The following is a 26,588-nucleotide window of genomic DNA, read 5'->3' on the forward strand; positions in this document are numbered from 1 at the left end:
TGCATAACATAGACTATTATTCACACAGCAGAAGGATAAATTTTGGATTATTAAGGTAGAAATTCCCTGTCTCGCATCCAGTGTGCAGATGCCTGGCAGAATCATAGCCCCGAATGTGGTCAGTTCAACTTACTCTCAAGTCTCTTTGGGGAAGCTTTGAAGAATCCATCAAATAAAGTCACGCTGCAAGGAGACGATGCAGCCTCAGCCAGTAATTTTGTGCAAGATGTGCACTCTGAAAGCCCACAGAGTTCACTGGAGTCAGAAGATGAGTGCTTCAGCTGCTTGTGCCCACAGCCAGAGTTCGTAGACGTTGTCATGGCTGGATTCCAAAAATCAATTCAGTTTTGTGAAAGAAATGTGATGATTAAAGCAATTAAATTATGTCCCTTCCTGGAATGCTAGAGTAGTTTTTAAAAGTTGTATTTCTCCATAATGTCATGTTGAAATTTGTGCCTTAGAATTCACCGATGTACTTAGCTGAACTCCTGACTCATCATCTTTCTCATATTCCCATATTTCCCATAAATATTGAGTATTTACACATTCTGGACTGGAAAGCCCATTTGAATACACAAAGCTATCATGGCAAAGACTGCAAGAAAAGCTGATCATATCAAGCATTCTTTGACTTGCGGATCCATGTGAGGAACCCATTCTGAAACTGATTTGTGCCCAATGAAAATCAGTTTGGAAACTGTTTTTAGGGCCTGTGGATTTCATGTGTAACTGCGAGCACTAACACAGTGAAACTGTTCCACCAACACCCATGGGGTTTTTTAACAGGGAGGACTGAGAACACTCTCCCTGAGTACACATTGGATGAGATTGTTAGTCTTCCACTGGTTTCAGGAGGACATAGCAGTTGTCATTCATTGAATGCCCAATTAGAAAAGTTTTATTCATCTTGATTTCCTGATAGTCCTTGATGACATGATTACTGCTGTGTCTTGGGCATCAACAGAATTTTCCAAATAAAATTTAGGAAAACTGCATTGTATCAACTTGTTCTGCTGATGCAAACAGGCAAACAAATGATGAGAGTGTAATGATGTTTCCAGTGAAATCACAACTTGAGATCCAAAGTGCTGCACGGGAATAGAATTTGGCTGTACTGATGCTGAGTTACTTTCTAACTGGTGATGCTTTAAAAGATGAAAAAAATTGCTTGTTACATCCAAATTCAGTAATTTAGAGCCTACAGAAAAATGATGAGACTCTGTCTTTTGCAAGGATTAGACTTGAAAGTGGAGCAGGAATTATTATTTAAATGCTACCAGACTTCATCCCCTATCCCATTCTGTCCCTTTCAGATTCTTATACCCTATGGCCACCGTCAGAATAGAACCATTTCAAAAAAATGAAAACTTAATTAAAAATGATCTTTCAGGATGTGCTTAACACAACTATAAATATGTATGTACATCTAATTAATTAGTCCTTGTATAAAACCTCCATTTACAGGTAAGGAGCATTTATTTTGTTTCTTACTTGCTTTTCTATTTAAAAAAAATCAATATGGTTGTAAAATTAAAAGAATTTGCCAACAGCATAATGAGAATATTGTGGCTATATTTTCATTTTAAATAATTGCATGTTTTCTGTCTGTAATTGTGACAGTAAAAAAAGCAATGTCTAAAACAAAGGGTAGATTAAATTGTCAATAAAATCACAGCAAAAGGTTGTTAACAAATGGTGCCCTGCAGGGCTTTTGCTTATACATACATAATGTATGTTTTGATACTTCAGCATATTTTCTGGATTATTTTTTTTAAACACAAAAAATCGTGTTGTTAGCAGTTATGTCCTTACAATAACAAATACCACTTAAGTTTCAGACCATACATATTTCAGGTACTTTGTCCAGCAAGAATTTATTCTGATTAACATAATTAATTCATCATACTGACTAATCAAAGTCAAAGGCTTCAGTGAATAATGTGTAAAGAAATACACTATTAAAACAGTACTAAACATTTTTCATCTTTTCAGATTCTTTACCTACTGAAAGGAATGATCCTTTCCTTGAAGAAAAAACACCTTGACTACAGTTTACTCTTGTTTGCTTTCTATTACTGATTGTGTGCATTGGTGAGCAGAGTGCTGCTCCTCATGCAGACAAAGAGTAAATCCTTCTGGATTGCAATGGAAAGGGCATCAGCCCTTTTTGTCTGTGCCAGCCAAAGGGGTAAGGCAAAACCCGTGTCAACAGTTGGAAAAAAATCTATTCAGCCTTGAAAAAAGCTCATATTTTTGGACGCTTTGTTTCTCATACTCTAGTTTGCTGCTTCCCCATTTCTTTTTCATATATTCTACAAGAATCCACTAGTTCTGCCACAAAGTAATTTACATTTAATTTCATTAAGTAAAGCATATCTTACAATTGGAAAGGTAGAGAACAAAGGCCAAGAAATTGTCAATATATTACATTAAAATAGAAGAGGTTTTCATTTCAGTTTTGTGACCTGTTAGGGCAGGTTTAGTTTATTCAAAGATATGCTGAAAATAAAAAGAAAGTATTTCTTATTTTGAAGATACTACATGCAGCTTTCTCTCAGTGCTGAAGAAACATTCTTTTTGAGATTCTGTGACTGTGTTAGCTCCAGTGCAAGCTCCTTGGCCTTTCTGCTTTTTCATAAATTGGTGAACTGCATGAGATGTAAAATACACAGGATGTTTTTCTCTTTTTCTTTTCCTTCTTATTCTGCTTGGTTAGTTATGTTTTATTTAGATGGGTTGATTTTAATTTTTATGTGAATTTATACGTAATTGTTGGAACTTTGAATAATGAAGTGTCCTAAGGCTTCTCTACTATAAGCTGAAACAGATAATAAATTTAAAAGCTTTAGTAAATTAATTTCCTTTAAACAACTACCCAGGGCCATTGTTTCAAAATGAACAGCTATTAAAAATGCACTCATTTGGGCCCTCTATTTTGCTGGTATTGTGCAGCACAAGTGACATCTCTGCCCCAGAGATGTGGAATTTCTACTTCAAAAAGAAACACGGCACAGAAATCTGTTAAGTCTCTCATCTACAAATGCATATTTACTGCTCACAAAAATAGCACATCAGTAAAAAAATGGCCCTTGATGTGTGCTCAGCTTTCGGTTATTTGCATGTTTTGACCTGATCTCATTTACTGAATATTCAAGACCCGTTGGCATAGAGCAGGAAACATCATTCTTGGCCAAGGAAATAGAGTGAGGCATGTTTTCAATGACAGTAAACAAGACTGGAAATATCTTATTTGTCTTTTGAATGATATATTGAGCTGAAAGACTTTGAATTTAGGTGGGTAACAATCATCTTTGAACAAATTTCAGATGGAGAATCTGGAGGAAGGCAGCACATGCAATGGCAATGTCATTTAAAGTTCTCAGGATGAAAGTTCTCTCAAAGGCAGTCCCATATTTCCTGTGTAAGCTTCTCTGCAGTCACATAAAGTCTAACATAGTCATGCTTATAAAATTTATAAATAAAATGTAATATGAAATTAAATGTTTCCCAGGGATTCTTCTGATGTCTGATACAAGCTTGACCAAGCTGCATGAACATACCTCTGTTACAAGGAAGTGTATTATGAATGTAGAAATTTTTTATTCAAACTGTGATACAAATTATTTTAGTTTTAATGTCTTAAGTACTAAAGGTTTAAGACTGTCCCTAGTTTTCAGGTTAGCAGAGAAGCCAGGCAACGCTTAAGAACATCTTCAGGATTGTTTCCTCAGGGTGGCTTACTTAAGATTTGAGATGCCTCAATTTAATCGTGCTTATCTTTAATAGCTTGAACAAGAAAAGTTTTGGTACACAGTAGAATAATTTACACTTTACAACATTATCTTGGTTTGAATAAGACCTTAGGAACATTTAGCTTTTCCCCTTGTGTGCAACTAAATTGGTAAAATTATCTGAACTTCTTTAGTTTTATTTTTATGGAATTTAAAAATGTTTATTTTATCCCAAAGCGAATCAATTTACAAGATGCAAGCACAGATGAAAGCATCTGGTATGTGATAATAATATTTCAAAGAAGGGTTGTGTTGTGTTTCAGAAAGGTAGGATTTTGTACTTAGAATTAAACTTCTGTTAAAGTGTTCAGCAGAGTTTATCAACCCATTGCATTATTTCCATCTCTTTCTATGTGAAACGTTTCTGTGAAGCGGTATTTTGGTGTCTTCACTTGGAAGTACTGCTTTCTTCTTGTGCCACAAGATATTTCAGTGACTACAGTATATTTTGGTTGGTTTCAAGAAGCATACACTCTCTTTTAATCTATACACAACCTCAATTAGTGTTCAGGTCAGTAAGTGGGAAGACATTTATGGAATCAATCATTTTGGGTTAAGGAGTACACATACTGCAAGTATACTAATGGAATGGAAATAATGCCTGGAACATCTCCAGAACGGTCACAGTCTCAATGGAGCAATTAAATATGTATGAAGAATGTTTGCAGTGAAGTTCAAACACATCAGCCTGAGGCTTATATTTTTGGTTTAATTTATTCACAGCCTTTCTGTGTACTGCTGCTTGATGGTCCAAAAACACTTCTGCACACTGCCTTCTGCATCATCTATGTATCTACTGACTGACAGATACAGTGACAGATGCTATTTTTAATCACCATCTCAGGAGCAAGGAGTCGAATCTGTAGTAGAAATGTGCAGTGTTAGTGTTCAGGTTAACGGTTTTTATTCATTAATAGATTTGACATCATTCATGGTATAGGAAGTAGTCTTCAGAATTAATTTAGATAAGTGTTTGAGTATTTAGGAAAACTTCTTAGCTTGAATGTGCTGGCATTATTAGGTCTCCAAATCAGAGTATCGCATCATATGGCCTGTATTCCATATCTTCATATCACTGTTTTTATCCTTCATGAAAGACATGCTTGTACTATAGCTAGAGGCTGCTTTTTTCATGTCATCATGAACGTTAGTGCTTATATTTCCTGATAATTATAATTTTTTACAAAATCTATAAAGGGATACATGCTGTTTTCAAGGTTGGTAATTGTTTGCTTTCTCTACTATTTTCGATAATAAATAAAACCAAACTATTTGGGGCTTTGTGAAGACAGTTTGTTTCTTTTGATGGGTTTCAATTCTGCAATTTGTCACTGATCAGAGAGCACCAGCATATTAACCAATTCATCCATTATCAATTCATAAACTGTGAGTAAGCGGGATTGTGATATAACCAAGCTTAGAGCTCTTGTCAAAGCAACTGAGCAAATACAGCCTTTCAAAGGGATTCCTGGTAATGTAATTCCTTGTGAAAGATGTACAGATATCTCCTGTGTGAAAGCGCCAGCATCTTAATATGTTCTTTAAGCAATAACATCAGTGGAATGAGAGCTTGTGTTCCAGTAATGGTACATACTACTGGTGGATAACAGCAGAGTGAACCAAAAGCATTTGTGTAAAGTAAATACTGAGCTAAAGCCAGAAATGTGCTTTTCTTTCTTTAACGAGTTTCAAGGCTGTTATTGAAGCAAAACTTACTTTCTAGTGACACTGTAATCATCTTATTAAATGTGATGGAGTTGTGAGACCTCAAAGCTCCCAATATTTTTTCTTCTGGAGAAATATGTTTGGAGACATATTCCTGTTTATATCCCCAGTTAAATCCATAACTGCTAATAATATCAATAGTGTTTACAAAAAAAAATATGCTGCTAATATGAGCTCTATTACTGCAGGTGTCTGCAATATGTCATGGAATAGCCCCCAAATCATATAATATTCTAGAGAAGCAGAATTAATTTAGGACGTTCAGTTCAGGCATAGGATAAGCAATCCTGCTGATGTTGCAAAAGTAAAGAAACCTCTGTGCTTGTGAACAGTTGTGGTCAATGGCTTTTGGTATCCTCTTTAACCACAGGATGATTGACTTATCCTAGTGAAAAAGAACATCTGCATAAGTATATAGAAATAAGCACTGGACCTTCATCTTTTTGAAATCTATGGTACAAGCCGAGTAGTCTTCAATGAAACTTTAATACTCTTTTAGGTACTGACAGCTTTTCTTTTCACTTAGTTGTAGGGGACATTTTTCCCCACAGTATTTAATAAGCTCCATTGCATTCGTACAAATAGATTTCTGAAGCATACAATGACAGGTAAGCTCTTTGATTAGTCTAGTCTTAAACACTTTCTTTCCTCACCTTTGATAATATTTCCCTCTTGTAACTTCTGTATTTCTTTCTTCACAGTGTTCGTTCATATTTTCTCATTATTCAATAAGCAGAATTCTGGCACTTGGTGCATGTTTCTCTCTGTGTTTTTTTTGTTTCCACTTCATCAAGGTCCTTCTTCCATTCATTTATTGAGTTTTGCTATTGACTTGTTGTTTTTCTTAAAGGCTTATTTTCTAATTTTGAGTAATAATAATAGTCTTAGGATATATATCCTTATGATATCAGAACCCTGATTGGATTATTTCTTATGATATGTGGGCAAATAGTCTGGCTTTATGAGTGCCAGAAGTTGCATGCTTACCTTGTGTAGTGCGGTGCTCTACACTGTAAAGTATCTTGTGACAGCAGGTTGTGCCTCACAATAGCAAGATAAGATTAATAAAGGAAGCTGACACTGAGATCTAGGTATGTGTAGTCAGAAAGTGATGCATAGGAAAAATGCTTTACCCTTCCTGGAAAATGAGTCATAGTCAAAATATTCCTACCTTAGCCATATGAATTTATCGTACTATCCTATATTATTATTTTAAGCATCTGAATATATAAAAATTTCCCTTGAACCTTTCCTGTGTCAGATTTGTGGGGCTTGCACTACTCCAGAAAATTAGACCATTTAAATATAATTCCCTGGGTATGGATTTAGCATACTAGCTTAAGACACAAGATCAAGCTGTGTCATAAGCTCTTTTCCTGGATCATGTGAAAATTTCACATGTTTTAACTATCTGTTCATCTTGTCAAGCCATCTTAGTATGCTCATTATTGTGTTTTCTGATTAGTTTGAAAACAGAGACAGTTTAAGTATTTTTAGGAGACATGAACCACTACTTTGTAACGCCGTTATTCAACCTACCTCCTCACTTCTATCATCGTAGTTTTTAAGATCAGTCAGGCTACCTGGATATCTGCAGTGAGGTGACTTGCTGTGATTGAGGTAATTCCTAGCACAAGGACAAAACCAGAGCTCCTTGAACTCAGAGAGGCAGCATTCAGCTTCGCTGTCTCTCCCTGTGTAAGCAGAAGGTGAAAGAAGTTGTTATTATTATCCCATCTGCTTATATAGTCATGCTATAGATGATGCTGTCTAAGGTCTGAGATTTGGGTTGTTTCAGGAACCTGTATGCTTTGTGACACAGCTGTGCTCCTTAGGACATCCACTGCCTACTAGCGCTTAGTTTTGTCATTCTCTTTGCAACATGGGCAAACTGGACGAGCATTAATAAGACTCTGCTTTGGCAGCAGGTGTGACTATATTATAAAACAAACCAAAAATTAAAGAATAATTTCAACTTGCTACATTTTATTAATTTTTATCAGTAATAAATGACTAAAACAATCATTACGAGGCCTTGGGTTATAAGAAGAACAGGCTTAACAAATAAAAAAAGCATGATGACATAAGTAGAAAAGTCTTGGAGATGTTTTGAAACATTTTATTTATAAAGAGCTCCTAGGGCAGTGTTTTCATTTGTGAATGAAATTAATGGAAAGGTCCAAGGTGGAGAAGCTGTCAACACAGCAGGCACACATTGCCAGTATAGTGTGTTAAGCAGGAGCTGAGATTTTAAACAGTTTTCACCTGTTGTAGGGCAAAAGTTCATTCCAAACTCCTTGACATGATAAGCTGTTCTGTTGTCATATTTCTAGAAGAGATTTGAGGACATTTGTCTACATGGTAATTCTAGCTGGAAAATAGTTTTGGTATTTCAAGTTGAATTATGAAAACCTTTTTTTTTTTTTTTTTTCCCTTAAGAAATACGTGATCTATACATCGTCTTTGAATTATGCTTTGTAACCAAAAACCTTCATGTGCTTAGTTCCTCTTGTGTGAGTAAAGGAACAGAGCCTTTGCTAGTGTCATTCATCACAGAGCCACACATCCTGTCTTTTGAGCCTATTTGATGCAAATGTAATTCCAGAAATCTAAATAGAATTAAATGTGTTTTGTCCCAGCATTTAGATTTATGCAAATTCAGGGAAGCTATCATTTGATTGACAGAGAAACTGGTAACAGCATTAGTCAGTGGAAGCATTGTTTACATTTATTCTATGATGCATCATTTTCTCAAGAACTTGTGCGCTATATTATATCCCATGCTGAATCCAGCTGTGGACTTCTTGCTTAGAGGACAGCTGGCTACAGAGGAGATGTGGCATTCTGGAATTACTGTTCGTAGCACGACTGGTGGTTACCCCAGTACTGTGTAATCCATCTCTGAAGCCACCTTTAAATGTTGAATGATGTGCATCTATAAGCAGTAATTGGTTATAGGATTTGCAAACACTTTTTGAAGTAAAAAAACAGCTAGTCTAGTATAGTATTTCACAATATTTAGGGGGTTTTAAATGTAAAGTCTCTTCCCCCCTAAATAGACCATCAAAATACCTCCACTGCAAAGTGAAGACCTGCTTTAATTTAGTGAAGGTAGCCACTGCCCCAGATGAAATAGATTTCCCTTTTTTAGTAGACTTTGATAGAGTTATCAACAGGAATCTCTGTGATAGATTGCCGGTAATGGCTGGAAAAGCTGAGGAATGATTGTAAATCTCATTCATCTTTCAAGGTGTCCTAGCTAGAAATGACAGCTATTTTCAAGGCTCTCAGGAAGAACATAAAACCAAAAAACTCAGTGAAGAACTCGTCAAATTAATTTAATATCATCTCTTTACAGTGATTGAATGACATAAGAGAAAACAGAAGACAATACTACCAAAGTTAATAAAAATGACTAAACAAAACTTTCTGAGAGACTATACCAAATCCCATAAGCTGTCCTCTATTTTACAGCCTTTATGAAATGGATGTAGTTATTTGCTCTGCAGAGGTCTAAAAATGTAGCTGATTCTAGTCTCTCCAGTGGCTGTTGATCAAAGAAGCCAAGTGCATCCATCTGTTCCAAACGCTGATTTGTTTCAAAGTCTCATCAACAATACAAAGGTTCCCTGTTTTGAGAGAAAGTGAGGCACGGCAAAATATAGCCCTTCCAAAAGTATTCCTCCAGCTGCTCTCTGTAGGCGACTGCTAGAGACTGATTGAGCAATCATACAAGTGATGGCTGTAGGCTTTTATGCTCGTCAAACACGTATGTTGAAGTATTTTACAGGAAGAAAAGGATCATATAGCTGTAAAACTGGACGGGGCTCAAATCAGCATTGGGTAAATTAAATATCTATTTAGTCATGAAGTATAATAATCTAAGTGGTATAAACATGCAGGCAAAGCAAAAATTGATGTAGTATGTGGGTTTCTGGAAGGTAAACGGAGTGGATACCTAACCTAACCTAAATGTGGCCCCTTATTCTGGCAGCTTGCCTATTCCATGGGTAAGAGAAAAGGGCTGTCCCGAGCTTGTAGCCTGGCTCTGGTGAAAGAACTACCTTGATGGATAGGCATAAGGTGGGATGTTGACGAACTATCTTTAATGCTACCAGATGTTTATAACCCTAAAGGAGATCCGCAAGAGAAGACTGTAGGAGAAGCAACAAATGCCGCTGATTAAACTCCAGAAGAAATTAAAACCAATACCTTTTTCCATTGTCAGTTCCCACTGCCTGGATTCTGCAGTGTGATCCAGTACTGCCTTAGATCCTGCTAAGGTGTTCTTAGTCATTTGCATGAATCCCAGATCACCAAAACACTGTCAAATCTTAGGGCCAGGGAGGCCATAGAACAGGTTATGGACCAGATTGAAATTAATGCAGAACTAAAATTAGGTCAACTGGACAGGTCAGGAGGAAGAAGCAGGTCTAAGACTGAACAGAGAAGAGACAGAATATGACAGCAAACTACTAGAGTACTAACTGCCAAGGAAGAACATCAGCAAAAACCAAATGGTAGGATAGCTGCTTTTTTTTAAAATGTCTAATTACATAGGACCGAGATGGGAAATTCTGAGCATCTTCACATCTGAGTCTTACTTATTAGGACATTAGAAGTTGAAGAGACCAAGGCTGGAAAGTAAAGGATGACAAATTATTTCAGGATGCAAGGGACCTTTGCTTGTACTTTGTTGGGGAGCCTGCAACATAACTATTTTTGTGTGCTTGTGTGAGAAAACTGAAACATTCAGAAATGCATCACTTTTGATTAAACTTTCATTGAGAAATGTTTCTTATCTGTGGGAAGGAATTTCTGATCAAAACTAGTCTCCTCAGAGTAGCCAGTAGCATGGTGATGAAATCCATGTGGATGAAAGTTACTCTGAGCCCCTGGACTTCTCAGTGCAGGAGGGGGAAGGTGGGGGGAGAAGCTTCAGTCTGGATTTACTGCATCTTTGCTGGATTCCCTGAATATTGCTATTTCTTCTAGGAGTTATCTGTTTTCTGATTTCTGTTAACTCCAGCAAGCTGGGAAAGAACAGAGATTAGTCTCAGGACAGAACGCAGGGCCTTTTCTGATATACAAAAAAATTTCAGTTTGAGGGGAATAGTCATTTCCTGAGAAGTTCAAAGGTTAACTAAATGTGTATCTGGGCATCTTAGTGAATTCAGCCATAACACTTCTCAAGTTCTGTTGTGCTCCTTGTTTCTTGGAAGTTCTTCTGGAAAATTAACAATACTCACATTGTCATAGAACTGGGCATATCACTATCAGAGTAGCCCTGGTCTTCAGCATGTATTCATGTGAGTGTCTTTATTAGCTTCTTTTTGTTTATTCTTCTTTCTAACCCTGTTCTATTCATAGGAATGTTAACTTTCCAGGAAATCAAAATCGTAGCAATTCAGATGTGATTTTTCTTTATCTTCTAAGAAGATATGTATCAGCCTTATATTGGAATTGTCTCAACATGTGGAAAAACAAGCATCTTAACTTTTATTTCCTGAGCAACTTTTGAGTTGGTATAAATTCTTCTTGAATCATCTACAAAAAGTATTATACATTGCAATTACTGTAAAGGTCAAGTGAAGTTTTGAGTGCTTGTATTTGTAAAGTCTTAGCTGGAGCAACAATGTAACCTGAAATTCAAAAGTCCTAGCACAAAAAAAAAAAATCGTTTCTGTTTTGATCACACAGATTTTTTTTCAGGAGGAATTGTAATACTTTTTCTTTTGTTTGTTTGTTTGAGGCTAGTGCCATTGTTGTTCACATTTTTTTCTGTAGGCAAATTGGATTGCTTGTTGGATAATAAGGTCATGTTTCCTTCATAAATGTTAATGATGTGTAACTTACATGCTTGGCTACCAGGATTCCTTTACGGGAGGGAGAATATCATGGGAGCATAGGATCACAGTATAACTCAGGTGGGAATTCAGGATCTCAGGAGGTAACTAGTCTCCTACTCAGGCTTAGCTCTGAGTTAAGACTAGGTTGTTCAGAGCTTTATCCAGTTTGGTCTCGAAAACCTGTAGGGATGGAGACTGCACGGCCTCTCTGGGCAGCCTCTTACACTGCCTGACAGGGCTCCTTGGAAACAGTTTTTCATTATCTCCAATCAGAATCTCTCTTGTTTCAACATACGCACTTTCTGTTGTCCTCCTGCCATTCACTGCTGTGAAAGAGGTTGGCTCTACCTTCTTGCTAACCTCCCCAGAGGTACTGGGGGACAGTTGTTAGGTGCTCCCAAAGCCACCCCTTCTCCATGCTGAACTTGCCCTCATCCCTCAGCCTCTCCTCAAAGAAGTTCCCAACCAGAATGGGGACCTTCACTTTAGTTTATTGGTGCTTTCTATGTTCTGGAGCCAAAAACTGGATGTGATATTCTGGATATGGTCTAACAAATGCAGAGTAGCAGGAAAATAATAATTTCCATACTAGTGGCCCTGCTCCTGTTAGTACAGCCCCAGACACAGTTGGGACCTCTTTGCTGCCAGCACACATGCCCAGCTCATGTTCAACTTGCTGTCTACTAATGTCCTTTTCTTGCTAAAATAAGATTGATATTCTTTGGAACACTTTTGACATAGAAATGCATTGCTCAGAAGACAAGATTAAAGCTGCTTGGACTTTTTTTTTTTTTGTGTTGGAGTTGTTTTAGAAATATGTTTGATCAGAATATAATCAATCTGTTAGATGAAAAAGCCTTCACTTATTCAAAATGCTTTGGCAAAAACATTAAAGAATAGTGCAAAACTATTGTAATTATATTTTACTTTGATAAGGTTTGCAGAAATGTAATTGTGAAAGGCAAAACATCTTGATGAATGAGAAGTTGTATCCCGTGGTGTATGAAACCTAAAATAATGAGAAATTTCCTATTCAATCAACTACTATATAGCTAAAATATACAGCTAATCTAGTCCAGAACATAGAAAGCTATGAAACTGTTATGATTAGCTTATTCTAAATTTGAATAATATTTTTAAAATTTTGGTTGTGGATATAATATGTTGTCTGAAAACCTGTGAGAATATAGGTGTATACTATACAGCCCTCCCACTTACTCTTATCAAAAGCTTTGTTTAAGAGCAACAACATGACAGCATCTGGGCAAGGGCAGCATGTTCCATATGTTCTACACAGATAGAATCAGACTCTATTTTTATCCAGAATGCTTTCTAACTTATGATCACAAAGAAAGTGGGAAATTTTTATGGGGTTTGCTCTTGTTTTTTCCAAAAACATGCAAGGATAATTTTAAGACTCTGTGACATCAAAATGCTTTGCAAAGTCATTTCAGTTTTATAAAAATGTGGTTTAAAAAGCAAATAAACCCCAACTTTTCAGTGTTGTTTTGATAGTTTCTAAATAAAACTTTTCCATTATTTTATTGAAATATGAGTTTTCACGGTTCCTAAATAAAATGTATTTGTTTTCCCATTCAAGCAGGCTTTTCAGTATTTTCTTGAAAGAAATTAAAAGGTGGAAAATTGAATTCACTTTTTAGATTCAGCTCTGGATTCACATGCCTGGTATTCACATCTTGATTATGGCTGTTGACATGCCAGCTCCTACTACAGCCCACAGAGCTCTGACCAATGCAGGTGGTGGTCATTCATCTAGTTTCAAGTAGAAGCTTGTATTTAGTCACATGATTAATTTTCCAGACACTACCAGCTGAATAAGGGTGGGATTCAGGTGCCTAAACATATGAATTGACTACAATTTGAAATGCTTTAGAGTGTTGAAAAAGTCCAGAGGCCTGGAACACATAACACAGGACTCAGAAGACACCTTCTGTTGCAGAGTCTGGAGGCCAATCAAGGTACTTCACAGTGCCCCAAACCACACTAAGGGCATATGTTTAGGAAACTAAATCTCATCCCTTTTTACACTAAATCTCATGCTACTCCCTTTTTACAAGGAGTCACATGGAAAAGGCGAGTGGTAATTTGTATAAGTTACTCCTGGGGAGATTCAAATTGGACACAAGAGGGAAATTTTTCACAATGAGAACAATCAGCCACTGGACTAATGTCCCTGAGAAGTGGTGGATTCCCCAACATTGGACAATTCAAGGTCCAGCTGGACAGGATGCTGAGCCATGTTGTCTAGACCGTGCTTTTGCCAGGATAGACTGGACTAGGTGATCCCTGTGGTGCCTTCCAACCTCGTATTCTATGATTCTATGATGATCTCTGTCTACCATAATGTGAGATTAGATATGTTAACTCACATGTAGTTTTCTACAAAAAAATACCTATGCTTAAATTTCTCACTGAATCTGTTTTCCTTATAAAATGTTTTAATTGTACTGAAGTAAATCATATGTAAAAATACTCTGTGTTTAAAAAGAATAATGATCAGTTATTCACTTGTCTCTAGCCAACATATAGCAGACTTCACATGTGATTTGCTAAAAAAATGAATAATTTAAATGCAGAAAAGGAATATGAGTCTATAATATCCTGAAGAAAACATTCACTGTTTTCCACGTAGTAAAACTTTGATCAGGGCTAAAGTTTCATTAATTATGAAATAAATTGTGAATACAAACAATGCTAGTAAATTCAATAATTGGGAAGTAATGAATAAAGTTATTTATTAATGAAGGAGTAGGTTTATTAATTCACTGATTTTTACCACCTTTCTGTTTTGCGCGTTGTTAATTAGATCTTCTGAAAATCAGTTTGTTGTAAATCAACTATATAGAAATCCAAATAACCCAGATCATAGATAGACTTGAAAATGTGGTGTTAAATACATACTTATGCTGTTGCCTTTTTCTAAAACTAGAATTTAATAACATGTTTCAACTTGGAAGAATCAAAGAAGTGTTGGGATATACCTCTAGCTCCTGCTATAGATCTGAAGAGCCTAATTTAAGGCTCTTAGAGGAGCATTTCAATTGCCATTTAAATGCATTTGAAATGGGAGTTGTCTTCTAAATATAAAGACATATGCTTCTTCAATTTCAAAAGCTTTTTGCCATTCTATATTGGAATGAATTTAAGACTTTACCGAGTGCTTCATGATAAATGAGAAAAAGAGGCCAAGAATATTTTATTCTCATAACCAGTTTCTGTGACAGTTACTGGGGATGCCAAAGTCCCTGTCATGTATGTTTTGGCATATGGCACCATGTCTTGCCTCTTTGGTGAGCCTTCAGCTCACTTTTACCAGGGACTGAGAATAAGATGATGACTTATTAACTAGCCACAGAGACACTCAGTTGGGTGTAGGAGATCTGTGTCCAGAGAGTTGTGCTAATGTTGATTTGTTTATTCAAAGTAGAGTGGTTCCAACTACAGAGGCTGATCAAATAGCACCATGTAGCATCCAAATGCCTGGTGATTATGGCATTCAGCTGGTCTCTTTAAGACTGATATTCAAACACATGGTGTAAATTACCCAGAGCAGGTATTTTCCCCTGGTGTGTTTCCTCATCTTGTGCAGCTGGGATGCTGCCCTAACTCCGGCTCCTCAACCCCAGTGAGGTGCAGGAATCATGTCCAGTTCTGACACAGCTTCCCTCACATTACAGAAATCACCCCTTTTAAAGGTAAATTCCATGTATTGATGAACTGCCCTTGTCTGAATATAAACCATTTTCACTGAAAAATTACTAGGCAGGTCTATCCTAAGGCACTTTCAATGCTCTGAAAACATTTTAGAAAATCTTGTTGCTATTGTTTCTTGAGTCAGCTCTCTTCCACCCCCCATTCTGTTGACAGAGTAAGTGATGTATCCACCTGAAAGTTTACCAGAAATATGGCTTCCCTTTACCTTATATAGAATTGTGGGTTTTTTTCAAAGTTCTTTCTACTGAAGTTAGGCAATTACCTTTTAACTTTGGGAGTTGAACATAGAGTAAAGTTCCTTGGGTATAACTCATTTGAGTCCTATGCTACCTTGTGTATGATAGATGTTGATTGAAAATAGTTTTTACAAGCAAGACCATGAACCTTCTTAAACTGTGTTTCCTTTTCTCTATCACAGATAGGAAAAAGCATTTGAAACGTAAAGCTTACGTCTGATGAGTTTAATTTAAATGAGCTGCTGTTTGAAACAGATAACACTTTCATTTAGTAAATTAATGGCGTGGCAAAAGGAAACTCAAAGATGCTTCTACCTATAATAAAAAAATATGCTCTCTAGAATTCTAATATTTCACCATGTGATTACATTACCTAATCTTATTCATTTTATTACATGAAACATAGTAAAATGCATTAACATAAATGTAATTTCAGACTTTATACAAATTTTTGTGTGAAAATCCCAAATACCTCTGGATTCATATTGATAACACTATAATAAAATTGCAACTGTCTCAGTCAAAGGATAGAAGTAAAGCAAGGTTTGTGGGAGAGATAATATCCTTTCTTTGACAAGCTGATATAATTGGAAAAAATAAACTAGTGCTGTTCACATTTACAAAAGTGTTTTTCATTTTTATAAGTAAAATGAATGTGTAAATATGCAGAATAAACAATTCCAGTTTTTCCAAACTCCAAGCATCCTTTATACTCTGCTGTGTCCAGTTTCTTCAGCTTACCAGGCAGAATAACAAGAAGCATAGAGAAGAAAACTTAACTGGGAATGCAAGATTCTCAAAATGTGGTATCTGCTATTAATAAACATTTATAAGCCAGTCCCAACATAGAGTTCCCTTTACTATACTCGATTTGAAACAGAGTATTTCAGAACTTGTAATTTCAGAACAGATATTTCGAAACTAGGAGCTACCAGCCAATACTGAATTACTTAACCATTAGTTCCCACTAGAGGATAGGAGTCAGAAGTACACTATCTTGATTACCTTAAAAAAGGTAATACAATTCACAGTTTGAATTAAAAATAATTTTCTTCTAATTGGTATTTGACTTCAGATAATTAAGTCTTTTTGATGGTAATCCATGTTACTACACTTTATACTACTTATTTTTACCTGCAGAGCCTGCCATGGGGGTGTGAAACTTTGAAATCTGGCAGTAGTATTATTCCATCTCTCTACCACATATTAGTCCCTATGAGGGGAACGAGCACCGTATTTTAACAAAAGCGATTCAGTGTAATTAATTTTCGAAATATTCCTAGGTATTTGTTGTGAACTACTTCTTCTAGGGTATGTCTGTATTGCCAGTTCACCCCAGTAGCACACTTCTGAAGAGGATCTCCCAGTTGTCTCTCCACCTGCCCTTTGGTTCACAACATGGACTGATCTTGGGGTGCGCAAATGGAATTTCTTCTGGGTGCAACTGAAGTGGAAACTGCTCTCTGGGATCCCATCTAGCAAGCTGCAGTTATGGATGGGTGCCCAGCTCAGCCCACAAGATGCAGACACTGGAGAAAATGAGGCTGAGGGGAGACCTTATTGCTGTCTACAACTACCTAAAAGGAGGTTGTAGCATGGAGGCTGTTGGTCTCTTCTCCCATGTAGCAAGTGATAGGACAAGAGGAAATGACCTCAAGTTGTGCCTGGGAAGGTTCAGATTGGATATTAGGAAAAATTTCTTCACAGAAAGGTTTGTGTAGCACTGGAACAGGCTGCTCAGGGAAGTACTTGAGTCACCATCCCTGAAGATGTTTAAAAGAGGTATAGATGAGGCTCTTAGGGACATGGTTTAGTGCTAGATTTAGGTTATGGTTGGACTCGATGATCTTAAGGGTCTCTTCCAACCAAAATGATTCTATGATTCTCTTATGGCGTCCTCAGCACCAGCTGTGTCACTCTATGGCACTGCACTACCCCGTTCCACTGCAGTAGCTGCTGATAAAGGCAGAGCTCTGTCTGCCTTCAAAGCACTGTCTCAGCCGGGGCAGGAGAGCAGTGGCCAACTGGAGGCTTGAGTCCATGCTGCTCCAGAGAACCCAGATGCTTTTTACCAGCAGAGCATCTCTCCTTTACACTTGCTTAATTGTGGAAGTGATACTGACATCAAGCAACAGGCAGACTAAATATTTTATTTTAAATGGTTTTAGAGTTGCTATTTTTGACAGATTTAATAACAAAACCCTTCTTAATTAAAACAAGTGAAATAAAAAGTTGGCATTTGCATATGAACATCTGCAGTAGCATTGTTCTTTATAGTTATAGTACACAGTGGGACGGTATGTTTGGCCAATGCTGATTCTGAGATTAAAAATTATGGATAGTATTTAACTTGATGGATGATCTTTCTTTCCTGAGGACTGGAAAGCATTTTTAAATATCAAGAGCAGTAAAATTTCTCTGTATCTGTTTTCACAGGGTGTTTTTAAGTATTTTGGCACATTAATGAAAAAATTACAATATAAACCACTGCAACTGAAAATATAAATAGTAGTTTATAAAATATTGATTAGAATTGCATTTCTGTTTCCTAGAGCACCATCTGAAGCCAAATGTTTTGATGAATGCTGATTAACCTCTAGATGATTTTATATAGAGTTTAAATATACCTAGACTATATGCTAGGTAATTTTCTTTATTTAGTAGTTCACATATCTATTATATATTTTATAAGGTATATATACTCATTTTGTTAACATACCATAATAGGAATACAGATTTTATGATCTCATTTCTTTATTAATGTGTCCTTCTGTCCCTAATGTACATAATATAAAACAATATCTGGAGTGCTTATTAGTGATGCTTAACAGTTTTTAAATAACCTAGCTTAGTGGCAATTATGTGTGAAAGTGTGATGAAAGTTCTCACAGTGCTATGTCATACAAATCTAGGAGCTACTTTTGACTGAGCGCAGGTAGTTTGGTGGTTTTTCAGTTTTGTTTTGGTTTGTGTTGTTTTGTTTGGGGCTTTGTTTGGGTTTTTGTGTGTGGTGGGGGTTTTTAGTTTGTTTTGGTGGGGTTCTGTTTCTTTCTGGAAGAGGTGTAGTCCAAGTGCAAGATACTGCTTTTTGCCTCTTGGAAAAGACAGAGTGAAGATAAGGAAAACAGTTACATTTTGTCTTTCATCTCTTCAGTTGATCTTAGCAGAACTCTTGCTATCTGATCATCAAAGCTGCAGCTTCATAAAAGATTCGGCAGAGGGTCATGCAAGACAGAAGAAAATTCTAAATAGCTCTAACAATGAACAGCTCAAAGTTACTGGTAAATTGAAGGTAGTATTTTCTTCCCCTTATGTATGGTTGTGCAAAGAATTGTATTTGATATCTGAGCAGTGAAAAACTTCACTTTCACTATGTGATGGTTTGAGAAGTGAGGTCACATCATAGACCAGAATTTGATTTTGGTACACTTTACCCTGCTGGTTTAGACATCAAGAATCAGGAGACTCAGATTGGAAAAAGTTCTTGTTTCCAACATTAAATGCTTTGTGAACTTGTATACTTTTTTTTTTAGCTTGTCTTTATCTTTCCAGGGACAAATTCTGTTTTGTTCAGTTTTCAACTCAGTACAGACAAATAACACAGACTGTTTCCTGAAGATGTGGCTGGATGGAGCACAGCTCCTTCTGGCATGGGTCTGGAGGGAATATGCTATGAAAGATTTTGCAGTACCACACTGGGGCCACAAGAGGATGAGTCAGGGCCACATGGACTCTGCCTAGGGAATTCCTGATGCAGGAGGCAGGACATGCAAAACAGCAGTAGAGGGTTTCCCCAAGCAGCCATGCCCCAGGATCACTGCAGCACATTGTGTCTTCTCTCAGCCAAGACTTCTGAGAATATCAGTAAGTTCATGCTTGGCATACTGACTTAATGAAGCAGCACTGGCAAGTCAGCCTTCCAGTTTGAACTGCCTTTGTCATGGCCCATGGTGTTACTGAGCCATTAGGATGTGTGCATTTGTGTGGGCAGTTTATAGATATAGCCAGAAAAACATTGTAGCAGTACTGTTATTTTGGAATTAAAGCAAAACTAAATGATATGGACCTCCTTCCCCCTGAAATAGAGCCAGAAAATCTTAGGTTTGCATCAACACTTGACATTGGTTGTAGTATATTGCAAAGCATGGATATTTCCTTCCTCTCCCTTTCTGGCTTAGTCTCTCACAACTCTTCCTCCAGAGCCCAACTTTGTGTTTTGGAGGAGTCCATCTGCTGCTCTGGCACACAGTGCTCTCTCCAGGCAAGGACTGCACAGGCATGGCATGGTGCTAATGGCATTTCCGAAGGCAGTGGTGCGATTTCCCTTTGGGCAGACAGACTGCAAGCCCCTCTGTGGCAAACAGGCTGCACACCAGGCTGCACAGACTCAACTGTGATGTTCCCTGCCACACTCTTTGAAAAGGAATTCCCAAACGTCTGTCTTATGGTGGGAGAAGGTCTTTATTTCTTTCTAGTTATTGATCTAGAGAATTACTGATTTATCTGAATGCAGTTACAGATTCATAGAACAACAACTGCATTACCAGGAGCATCTTTTTCTTTTCTCTGCAGAAAAATTTAGGTTCATCTTGTTCATAAAGAACTTGCAGTTCATAAACTGTTCATTGTGCAGGTTTGAGAATAAAGAGAAGAGTAACAGACGAGTCAGCCAGGGCAAGGGCAATGTCTGCAGGAAGATGAGAGCACTGTCAAAACAGCACTGTAGGGGAATGTGCAGAGTCTTGAGAGTCTTCAGTGCCAGACAGAGCTAATGAAACTTCTTTGGGAATTAACTTGTTAAGACAGTTATGTCCAGCATGCAGTGTGGCAGCTCCTGCTTCTTATATCCCAGGAAGCTGAGGAACTCAGGTTGTCCCTACCACTTGGAAATGGAAACAAGCCAGGCTTGCTTGGAGGCAATGAGAAAAGTCACCTTTACTTTTGCCACTATTGAGTGATGTCACCCATTAAGTAGCCCAGAGTGTAGGAAGAGAAACACCTCCTGGGGAAAGATCCTGGCAAAGAGTCCTCAAAAAAAATTTAGGTCCTCACAGCACCGGATGGATTACTCACTCCACTGGGTTTTGTGGTTTTTGTTTTCTTTCACTGAACATTTAGGATTTATCTTAGACTTCAGGAAGACCTTTTTAGGAAATTCCACCCTATCTTCAAAATTTTGAAGTGGACTGGAAGCAGGTAGTCCTGGCACTTTAACTTTAGTGTATTGTCTGCTGAAGAATGGCACAGCTCTGCTCATTCGTATACGTGCTATTCTCGTTTTATTTTCTAGGGAATGTGTCGGCCTCAACTTGCCCCCTTTTTCTTCTGCTACTTTGCTGTGGTGGAATGAGTGCATTGGCTTTGTGTCTTTGGTCTTTGTGTCCAGGTTATTTTTTTCATCATGCTTTTTAAGTATGTCTTCTTTATTTAATGTGCATATGTATCTGATTTAAGTTTTCTTAGTTCTTGTTCACCATTTGGCCACAGCTGTGCCAGACTGTGGTGTGCAAGGCATCTGGGCACTTGGACACCAGGAGAGAAATTTCTCAGAAAGCCCTATGAGGAGACTTTTTCTCAGAGAGTGAGGAGAGAGCACTGGCAAGGGAGGGATGATGAAGAGGCAGCTTCCTTTGCAACAGGATTTTTATTTGAAGAATCTTTAGGAAAGTCCAGCCTGATCTCTGGTTATCATGTAGCAAGTGACAGCTCAGGCATTGTATACAAGAGTCAGAGTGACAGAAAGCCTGGGAATAACTTTTTTTGTGATTTTTGAAGTGCAAGAGGTGTTTAAGAAAAGGGTGCAATGTTTTCATCCCAACAGGCCGAAACAGGGCTGAGATAGCAGGCATGATGACCACTGCACTTGTGGGTGATGTAGATATGTATGGACTCTCACAGAAAAATGAAGCCCACTATTTCCTATGATGGTCTTATTAGCAAAGTTCCTTCTTTAGCTGAAGCCGTGCAGGGTGCTGCATGCTGGCTTGATGTGCACAGGGTTTAGGGAGCTTCTACCTAGATGAACAAGTGAAGTCTGTGATCTCTCATAGCAAAGCAGCCAGATGCATGTGGTGAAAATTACTGGCATATCCAAAAAGATTTCTGGACTGAGACAGAGACAGCAGGGACAGCAGGGAGTATGCAGCACTGCCTAGAGTGCAGGCCAGCACCTGTTTACTGGATTGCCCTCAATCAAAGATGTCCTGTTTTCTAAACAATACATGCAAACCTGTTAATCCACTACGATCTGCATTATGCTGCAGTGACAGCCTTTTTCTATTCACATAACTATGACCACCATTGAGCAAACAGAAGATTCGTATTTGACCAGCATCTCAGACTTTTTCAAAGTTCAAGAAATCACACAGAGCAAAGCTGTGGACGACACCTGTGATGGGAGTGTTTGACACCAGGTCTGAATTTCCTCTCCTCTAAGTGCTTTTCAAACAACTCATTGAGGTTGGGTTGCCCAGACTTCAGAGGATGATGGCTACTTTCTTGGACGCTAAGATGGCAGTATGAAGACATTGTAGTTAAATTAATGCCAGGTTCTTTGCGTAGTTTGTTGAAGGTGGCCCATTGCATGTGGATGTTCTGTGCTTACTACTGATTGTAGTAGTGTAGAAAAAGATGAGGTGTCACAGCCTTTCTGCTCCTGAAATGGCATTTCTACATGACAGAGCCTACAAAGTTGAGGTTAGGACTCTGTCTGCCATGAGGGATTGTCTGCAGCAACCACCAATGACAAAAACCTGCTCAAGCTTTTGGCCCATGTTGTGCATAACCTTTCATATCATAAAATATGCTGGGTGATAGATACTAAGTGGCTGGTCAGCTTTGTCAAAGCTTACAGTCCAAGTAAGTGCTGTTGTGGGAAGGTGCAGAAGCTAAAAACATCTGGTTTGGCCCTTGCTAAGAGTGTGAGGACAAAATTAATGATCTGCTGGAAAACAGGGGCCAGCAGTGTGGATTCAGTTTGGCATGAGTGACTTGGTTTAACAAATTCAAGACCAAACTCAGTCCTAGCTATCAAATATTATAGAGCTACAGTCTAAAAAAATTACCTACTTCTTGAGAGGTTCCTGGCAGTAAAAAGTTCTTCTTTTTAAGCTTTCTTTCAGTTTGGAGTACAACTAGGGATTTAGATCATCACTGGAAGTGATAAGCACAGGACTGACTTTTTGGACCTACCTAATAATTTTTACTTCTCAGTATGCAATTGGTCTGGACAGAGTTTTTTTGCAGACATTTTTAAAATTTTTATTCTTCATAGCAACCTTGTATCTTGAAGAATATGGGCTAGGTTGTAAAATGTGGGTTATTGTAGCTGAATAGGTACCCAGTGCACATAATCATTCAATACAGCAAGCTAGAATTAGACAGGAAATATAGAAGTGTATTTCATCTGTGAAGTGCAGAAAGAAGTTGCATTTCTTCATGTCTGGTACAGAGAAGAGTCAATCCTTTCTTGCCTTTCCTCTCATAGCCTTTCTGTAAGCAGATGACAGAGAGGTCCAGACAGCAATTCTGTGAATAGTTTGAAGGTGTAGCTCTTTCTCAGTAATGTGCATTGCAGGATAGAGGACAAACTAGACTGGCCTAACTATTGCAGGGTAGTTCACATTGGTTCATCTGATACAAGTTAATGTCAAATTAAATGAAGTCCTCAGCTTCTCTTAATCCCCAGGACACTGGGGCTGTGGTTTGGCTGTGGGGGTGTCAAGTGCATCTGCCACACTATGCTGTACTTTCACAAGAAGTGAACTGAACTCTAACCCAGACAAACTCAGTTTTTTAATAACTCCCAAAGCACTTACTGAATATTTTGCTGTGTTCCAGTATCATAGGTCAAAAATACAACTGATTGCTAATTATGCTCTTTAATGCAACGATTTCAAAAGTCTATTTCTAACCTTTTTTGTTGGTTTCACATTTTCTTATTCTATTAGCAGCCCATTTTCTGCTCCCTCTCTCTCTATTTGACATTTCAGAATGAATAACGAAGCAGTTTTGTAAGTGCATATGCATTTCCTCAAGGAAATCAGGGTTTGAGCACATACATTGGTCTTTGCATGCATGCTGATGAAGCATGCATAAAAATGTCTGCCTTTGCTTGCGTACGTGCCAATGTCCAACCTTCCATGCTTTGAACTCTTACTCCAAAATGCAAATGCATAATTCAAGAGGACTGAAGCAGAACAGTGTTGAGCATAACTTCTGGGTACATGATTCCCATAGCAAACTATGCAGACTTCTATTACGTTTCTAAACGCATGTTTCTAAACTCTCTGTGCACTGAGAGATGTGAGTTCCTCAGCATGAGGACAAGAAAAATCAGTGCACCCAACAGCCAGACCAGTCTGCACTGGGTGGCAGACAAACACAGAGGACTGTGTTCTTTCTGGAGAACTTCTCAGCTAAAGTAACATTTACCTCTATGTGCATTTCAGATACAAAGACAAAATAGGTGAGAAAAAACACCTTTGTAGGTCTCAAGAGACATAATGAATCACCTTTCTGAAGTAAGCCATTCTGGGTATGGAGCCTGTAGAAAAGTTCGTCAGGTTCAGATACTGACAGGTGAGATGGTAGCTAAGCAAATATTTTGGGGATAAGCAAGCTTGAATATTGCTTAGGTCTAATCCAGTCTAACATACCTACTTTTTTTCTTTCTGTCCCAGATGCTGGTATTATACTCAAGGGATACTGCTACAATTCCAACCAGTATTAAATATAACTGAAATTATTTATTAAGAATAAAAATGTATGTTCAAAGGTAAAGGTCGTAGCAATCAAGTCATTTTATGTCTCATTATATTGTAAAGAAGCACAGCCCGTGAAGCCACGTAAGAATGATGTTTAGGAGTCCAAATGTGTACACTACTGCTTATGTGCATATTTATTTTCCCTTCCCACACAAACACAGCCAAGGCTGATATATAAAAAGAAGTGCCTACAGACTGGGAGCCTGTGCCTACTGGTGTACAGATTTTTCTTTTACTCTTCTGAGCATTTGTCCCATTTGGAAATGTCATGGGAAATATCCTTCACATTGTTTTACAGCCCTTGGTAGCTGAAGAAAATTAGATTTTATTGCTGTGGAAAAAAACTTCACCTTACCACAATTATTTAGCTCTGTGTGCACCTTCAGATGTTGATATGCCCCTATTATAGCACAGATTTACTGACAGCTATGGCTGCTGGGAGACACCTTGCTCCCCCTCAAATTGCTCACTAAATTTGCCTCCTTCCACAGAACCAGGAATTCAATCAGTCATTGCTGCCAACTCTGAAGGATATCACCAAAGTGCTGCTGGAAACGATGCAGAGCTATTTTGAGGACATAGCTTAGAAAGATACTTCTTAAATACCGTATTGCAAAACTGTATAAATTAGTAAAATGTGTCTTCTGGAATTCTCATAGCATTCAAATGGAAGCTTTATTACTTTTGTAATTCACTCTTCACTGACTTCTCAGAAATGACATAAGACATTGAAAAATTGTACAAAGGACATCTTAAAAGACACAAAGCAAAATCCTTCTACAGCCCCCAGACTTTATTAGAGATTAATTTAGTGCAATGAAAATTTCTTTCATACACCTGTGTTTCTATATAAAAATTAGACTTCACAGTTCGTGTCCTATAGCTCCCATGGCTGAGAAAAGGCTTTGCGAAGGCTCTAATGTCTTTGATGCCTTAGAAAATGTTCTCTCAAATTGTTCATTTGAATTTGGCCAAGGTCATACAGTCCTTGTTACCTTATTATAATGTATTTCTTTATCATTTTACTTAATTGGTTTGCATATTCAATGAAAAACATGGAATGAAGAACAAGAGTGATACACTGCAGCCTAATTTTGCAATGTGCTTAGTACTAGCTACTAAATTTCCTTTTACTAGGGATACAGCTGACTGCTTTCCTATTTTGAATTAAATGATTTGTTTGTACACTTAATTTTCTTCAATCTCTTTTCATCATTGGAAAAGTACTGATAAAGCACTAGCTGACCATTAGAATACAGATAAAATAGAATGATGCATTTTCAACGATACATCTTCATTACTATCGTATTCTCTCTGAAACTATGTTTTTCCCTTGCAGGACAGTTCTGTTTACTCTGACCTCTGTAGTTGTGCTCATCATCACTACTGACTGGATCAGCTGGGACAAGCTGAATCGTGGATTTCTGCCAAGTGACGAGGTCTCAAGAGCCTTCTTGGCTTCTTTCATCTTGGTGTTTGACCTTCTTATTGTCATGCAGGTACATTCCTAATGTTTCGTTTTAGCTGCTGAGACTGCCTAGTCACTCTATTTCCAGTAGAGCAAATGGTGTTTAGCTAGGACTATGTAAAGGTAAATAAATGTTTAATTTGCAATTGCTGTTTGTAGGTGCATTTTATAACACCATCCTCGGTGACTTTGCAAAAAGCCCACTGGCCTTTTATTATGAAAATATTGCTGATTTCTCTTCCTAGTTTGTGTCTGTTCAAGTTAGGTGTTTTCTGCAAAAATGACACCAAATAAAGAAACAGGAGCTAGCTGTTTTGTAAATTCAAAGCTTCTGTTAGGATGATGAGAGAAATTTGACCAATCAGTAAGGAAATACTTCCATATATCAAGCATCTACAATATCAGGTATACACCTGGTATACATTGCAGCATTTTAATCGATGGAAATTACTATTTGCTATTAAGATTCCACTTTCACGTAAACATTTCTTTACTTTGATGACAGGTCCTTGTACTGCAGTGTCTTCTGCCAGTGAGGTTAACTGGGGAGATGATTCCTTGTAGCCTGCCTGATATTTGCTCTTTTGAATCTAGCTGTTAAGAAAGGAATCTGGGTCACAAGTATTTGGCCAAAAACCTTCCTCATGTGATGCTGTGCTCTACCCTTTGCTTTTGTCTGTGGTTTGAGCCCTGTGTGAATAACTCACCTGATGCTCTGTGAAGAATTACATCATTTGGGCTGAAGCAAGGAAAAGGAGCACTGAAGGCCTGAGTGACTTTTCCTGTTAGTCCGGGACACGTCAGACTGTTGAACTGAAGTTTAGCAAATAATTTGAGAAGAACTGATGGGTCCTTTCCAATATATTACTAACTAACTCTGCTAGCAAAGACCATTTCTGAGACACTTTGTTCTTTTTAATTGCTTGAGTAATTTTCGTAGAGGTGACACTGTGGTGGCACTCAGAATTTATCACTGCTGTACTAGGATGTTAAAGCCACATAAAGTCCTATGGTTCAGT

The 26,588-nt window shown here is 37.7% G+C and overlaps 1 protein-coding gene across 2 annotated transcripts in view; it reads left to right on the forward strand.

Moving 5' to 3' along the window:
- The window catches only part of TMEM117 (transmembrane protein 117), a 242,914-nt gene that overhangs the window by 141,240 nt on the left and 75,086 nt on the right, over positions 1 to 26,588 (forward strand). For both annotated transcript variants that reach the window (XM_082043448.1, XM_082043447.1), the window contains exon 6: positions 25,441 to 25,600. In XM_082043448.1, coding sequence (XP_081899574.1) covers positions 25,441 to 25,600 — 160 coding nt within the window. The remainder of the gene's footprint in view (positions 1 to 25,440; positions 25,601 to 26,588) is intronic.

Source organism: Streptopelia decaocto (assembly GCF_964273445.1).
Source record: "Streptopelia decaocto genome assembly, chromosome: 1".
In the NCBI taxonomy this organism is placed as follows: Eukaryota; Metazoa; Chordata; class Aves; order Columbiformes; family Columbidae; genus Streptopelia; species Streptopelia decaocto.